General features: G+C 34.2%; 1 protein-coding gene across 1 annotated transcript; it reads right to left on the bottom strand.

The window, feature by feature from the left end:
* Positions 1-264: 264 nt before the first annotated feature.
* LOC132615409 (rho GDP-dissociation inhibitor 1-like) lies at positions 265-4,074 on the bottom strand. The gene is made up of 5 exons (XM_060330016.1): positions 3,636-4,074; positions 3,182-3,248; positions 1,569-1,787; positions 1,348-1,472; positions 265-649 (listed from the first exon to the last, which is right to left on the bottom strand). Exons 1-5 carry the CDS (start codon positions 3,885-3,887, stop codon positions 572-574), a joined length of 741 nt encoding a protein of 246 aa, XP_060185999.1. The 5' UTR covers positions 3,888-4,074; the 3' UTR covers positions 265-571.
* Between the last annotated feature and the right edge of the window lie 293 nt (positions 4,075-4,367).

Here is a 4,367-nt window from a genome sequence, read left to right as displayed (position 1 = left end):
TGAAAAAAAATCTAACGCCCCCGGTTTACAGACAAGTGTCAATTTTTGGTAGGCTTGTAACGCAGAAATCATGACCAATCATGCCAGTGCAGCCAAAAATGGGAAGATAAAAGTGGAGCGGGGGGGGGGGGGGGGGGGGGGTTGTGTGTTGGTTGAACCAGAAAAAGATGCAAGTTACTAAAGGCAAAGAAAAGCAGCCAAACATCCTAAATTGGATATCTTTGGTTGGAAGGAAAGTAAAACAATGCAAAATACTAATGAGAATTATAAATGAAAGTTTGCTATTTCCTTAGAAATAATCTCTTACTTGGTTTCTAGACATTCAAAAGGAATCAATCACGCACCTAAGTACATAAAAAGAACTCTTGGTTAATCTATCATAGACAAAGCTCAGCTTTATTGAATGACACTCACCAAACAAAAATCTAACTGCTAAGATTACCTCCACCATCCCCCTACTCTCTTCATATCATTTCCCCCTCCTTTTTCCTCTTTTTGAAAAACTGACAAAAAATGAAGAACTAAAACAAAGAAGGTCCGGGGCGATGATTCGAGCAACAACAATTTTTCTTCATGTTGCCTGCCATTCTTTCTTAATATCAAACGTGTAGTTGATCTCCAAATAGCACTTGTTATCATCATCAAGGAACTACAAAGTAAAACAAGAAAAACGGCAAGAATTAGTCAAAACTCATGATATGCGTTGTTTGTATCTCGCAGGTGCAAAAAAGATGTACATGTGAAAGCATCTAGAATGCCACAAACTTCAGGTTCAGCTTAATGCCTAAATAAATGCTGCTTCTGAAACCATAACCACGACACTGCTTCATTTGGTATTTTCATAAAGCGGTCCTGCACTTACTTAAAGAGTAGTACAAAACAAAAAAAATAAAGCTCAAATGGTCCCCTACTATAAGGTAAAGATAAGGACCATGTGCATTGAACTGTAACATCAGCAATAGTCTATCATACTGAAGAAGGGACTATTCACCAAATTTAAGACTCCCTGCGTCCCAATTTATGTGAAGGTGTTTGTCTGGACACGGAGTTTAAGAATGAAGGAAAGACTTTTGAAACTTGTGGTCTAAACAAAACATAGGTATTCGTGTGGCTATAAGTCATTTCAGTAAGAGTAAAATGGAAAGTTTAAACTTAAATTGTTACTAATTATAGAAAGGTGTCGTTCCTTTTAGGACTAAGGAGTACATGATAAGCTTGCTAATTATCCTCAAACTAAGTTATGACCCTAGCAGAAGCTTCAAAATTCAGTTTCTGCGGTATGCAGGCGTACTCGGTCAGATGGTAGATGAGACTATGTTAAAAGCATGAAATGAGAAAGATAATCACCTTTGTCCTAGCCGAGTAAGATCCTCTTGCGAAAATGCCAGAAGGGGTAGTCTCTTCTGGCATCTCATGTGTATACGGCTCAGTTTGAGGACTAAAGGCCCCAATCATTTCTTTCATGCTGTCCACTGAGATAAGGTTTGTGAAAAAAGTGAAAAAAAAGTTGTTAGGCCTCAAGTTGACATTTCACAAAGAGATGGAGATGAAAGAGGTAGTCATAGTACCTTTGATACCAGTTTTCCAAACTGTGTTTGTGTATTTGAGACCTGTCACTATATTATTGCTGACCTGGAAATTGAATTTCAGGCTGTATTTGCTCCCTTCTTTCAGGACAAACCATGGGCTTTTGGGTTTTCCGTCCTCCGGGATTGGGAGGACAATATCAGCTCTACCCGGGGACTTAATTTCAAGGCTCAAAATCTTCACTTCTGGATCCAGTGATTCTATGATTTTAAGAAGCAGATATAAGAGTCAGAATTTTCTATCAAACACATGGTTTCATAAGAGAATTAGAAATGCTTCTCACATGAAAAGGTCACCAAGATTTTACCAGTCTCAAAATCCATCCAAGAAGTTTTGTTTTTTGTTCAGAACATTGAATAAACTAATAACAGGAAATTCGAGAAGAGAAGCATTTTACATCACTGTCAAAATTGGAATTTGGTGCCATGACTTGTCGGACTAGTATTAATACTACAGGTAACCAAATTCTATATCGATACCTATCAGGTAACCAAATTCTATCGATACCAATCAGGTAACCAAATTCTATCTTGATACTAAATCTATTGAGATGGAAATCCTTTATCAAAGCAAATCTGTTCTAAGATCCTATCAAATGTACCAATTGATCCATCTAATGGAACATATCCCAGTGAAACAAGATCCCATTTTGTTTCGTTGTATTTAGCTATGTTTGCAAATTGCACATAGAAATAGGTTAAGCTTTGTGGCAACTCTTTCACAGTCAATAGCATTGCTCAAATTCAACAATTAACAATTACTACTAGACAATCCATAAGGAGATCTGAATTCAAAGCTTTTGATTAAAATAACGATCTGAAAATGTCAAATTTCAAAAGATTTGTGTCTTATCACATTTTCTTAATAATGATGGTGTCAGGTCGGCTTGTGCAGACCTCGACTACTCTACAGGCTACATGCATCCTCCCACCAGTGCGGATATGGGTAAGATTTGTGTCTTATTACGATATTAAAAAATGCACTCTGATGCAAGGCAGAGATTTGAATGTCAATAATTTTTCCATGCACTGCACAGACTGAAAGAAAGATCAATGCACAGAAGAAACGGCGACTACTAATAGAAGTTACCTTCCCAAGGGTTTATTCACATAAATCAAACTTAAAAGTACAAAATATATTCTGGAAATAGGAAAATCTCAAATATCATAATGTCCTCTTTCAAGCTGTCATTTTTTGTGAAGATCGATACCATAGAGAAACAAGCAAAAGAACTTAAATTTCATGAGCTTATTCAAGAAGAAGGATTAATGACCAAAAATCTACTACAAAAAGGCAAAAGAAAAGATCAACTCGTTTGGCCATGAGAATTATTCACCTTTTTCCAGAATAATTTTCACTTTACTTCAAAATCAGTGTTTGTTTATAAAATTTCCAAATCCAACTTGGAGTTAGATTCCAAATTTGGAAAAGTGCTCCAAATCTGTTTTACCTCCATCTTCATAAATTCCAAACGGAGTGAAAAATATTTGAAATCTATCGCTAACGGCTACTTAACATTTCTAAATGCACGTAAATCCATGAAGGTTGTGAAGCAAATCTTGAACCAAAAAAAAAAGATAAGTTAATTACTTACCTCCAACAGCATTAATATCCACACTTCCAAGAAGCTGTTCCTTCCATCTTCTCAAACTTTCATCATCCTAAAATTCCCAAAAAACAAGCATACAAATCACATCTTACTAACAAACAAAAAACACATGAAAAACAGCCAATCAAGCACCAAGAAAACAGAAAGATGCAATTTTTCTAGAAACAAAAAGGCAAAAACCACATGAAAGCATACAATTAAGCACCAAGAAAACATAAACATGCAATTTTTCTAGGCATAAACCACAAGAAAGCATACAATTAAGCACCAAGAAAACATAAAAATGCAATTTTTCTAGGCATAAACCAAAAGAAAGCATACAATTAAGCATCAAGAAAACATAAAAAAAAGCAATTTTTCTAGAAACAAAAAGGCAAAAAACACATGAAAAAACATACAATTAAGTACCAAGAAAACAAAAATATGCAAATTTTTTTACCTTATCTTTCTCAAATTGTTCTTTGAGAGTACATTGAGGACCCAACTCAATCTTATTAATAATATTTTCATCTTCATCATCATCTTCAGTAGTATACATTGAACTTTCACTCATTTGTCTACTAACTTTACTATTATTCTCATTATTAACCTCATGTTCAATCTCTGAATCACTATCACCAATTCCACCTTTCTTTATCTCAACAAGGGTAGATTGGTCTTTACCCTCCTTGTTATTGTCATCAAAACCCATACTTGCTAAGCTAAAATTATTCTCTCAGGCAAATTTATCAAACAGGTTCTTAACAGGAATTTTATCTTCTTGACATGACAAGAAGATAATAACAGCACTTAGAAAATTCCAAAAAAAGAAAAGGAAAATTAAAGGCACCTAAAAAGAATCAATTTTTATTAAAATACAAGAAGTGGGGTCATTCTAAAAAAATGTATAGATGAGGAAAAAAATGGTCAAAAAAGTAAAAAAAAAAAAAAGAAATACCAAGAAAGGATAAAAGTTGTTAATAGGAAAAAGACACCAAAGAAAAAATAATAGATGAAAGGGAAATAAGAGAGAAATGAGGGGCAGTTTGAGGTTAGTTAATAAAAGGCGCATAAATGAAATGGTCCTGTGGTGATCCGTGGATTTTGAGAAATAATAGTAATAATAATAATAATTAAAAAATAAAATAATAATACTTCATCCGGTTAAAAATGAATATTCACATAGTTATTT

The sequence above is a fragment of the Lycium barbarum genome, chromosome 10, assembly GCF_019175385.1.
Source record: "Lycium barbarum isolate Lr01 chromosome 10, ASM1917538v2, whole genome shotgun sequence".
NCBI classification, from domain to species: Eukaryota; Viridiplantae; Streptophyta; class Magnoliopsida; order Solanales; family Solanaceae; genus Lycium; species Lycium barbarum.
Note: the sequence above shows the minus strand (reverse complement) of the source record. Positions and strands in the feature narration are given on the sequence as shown.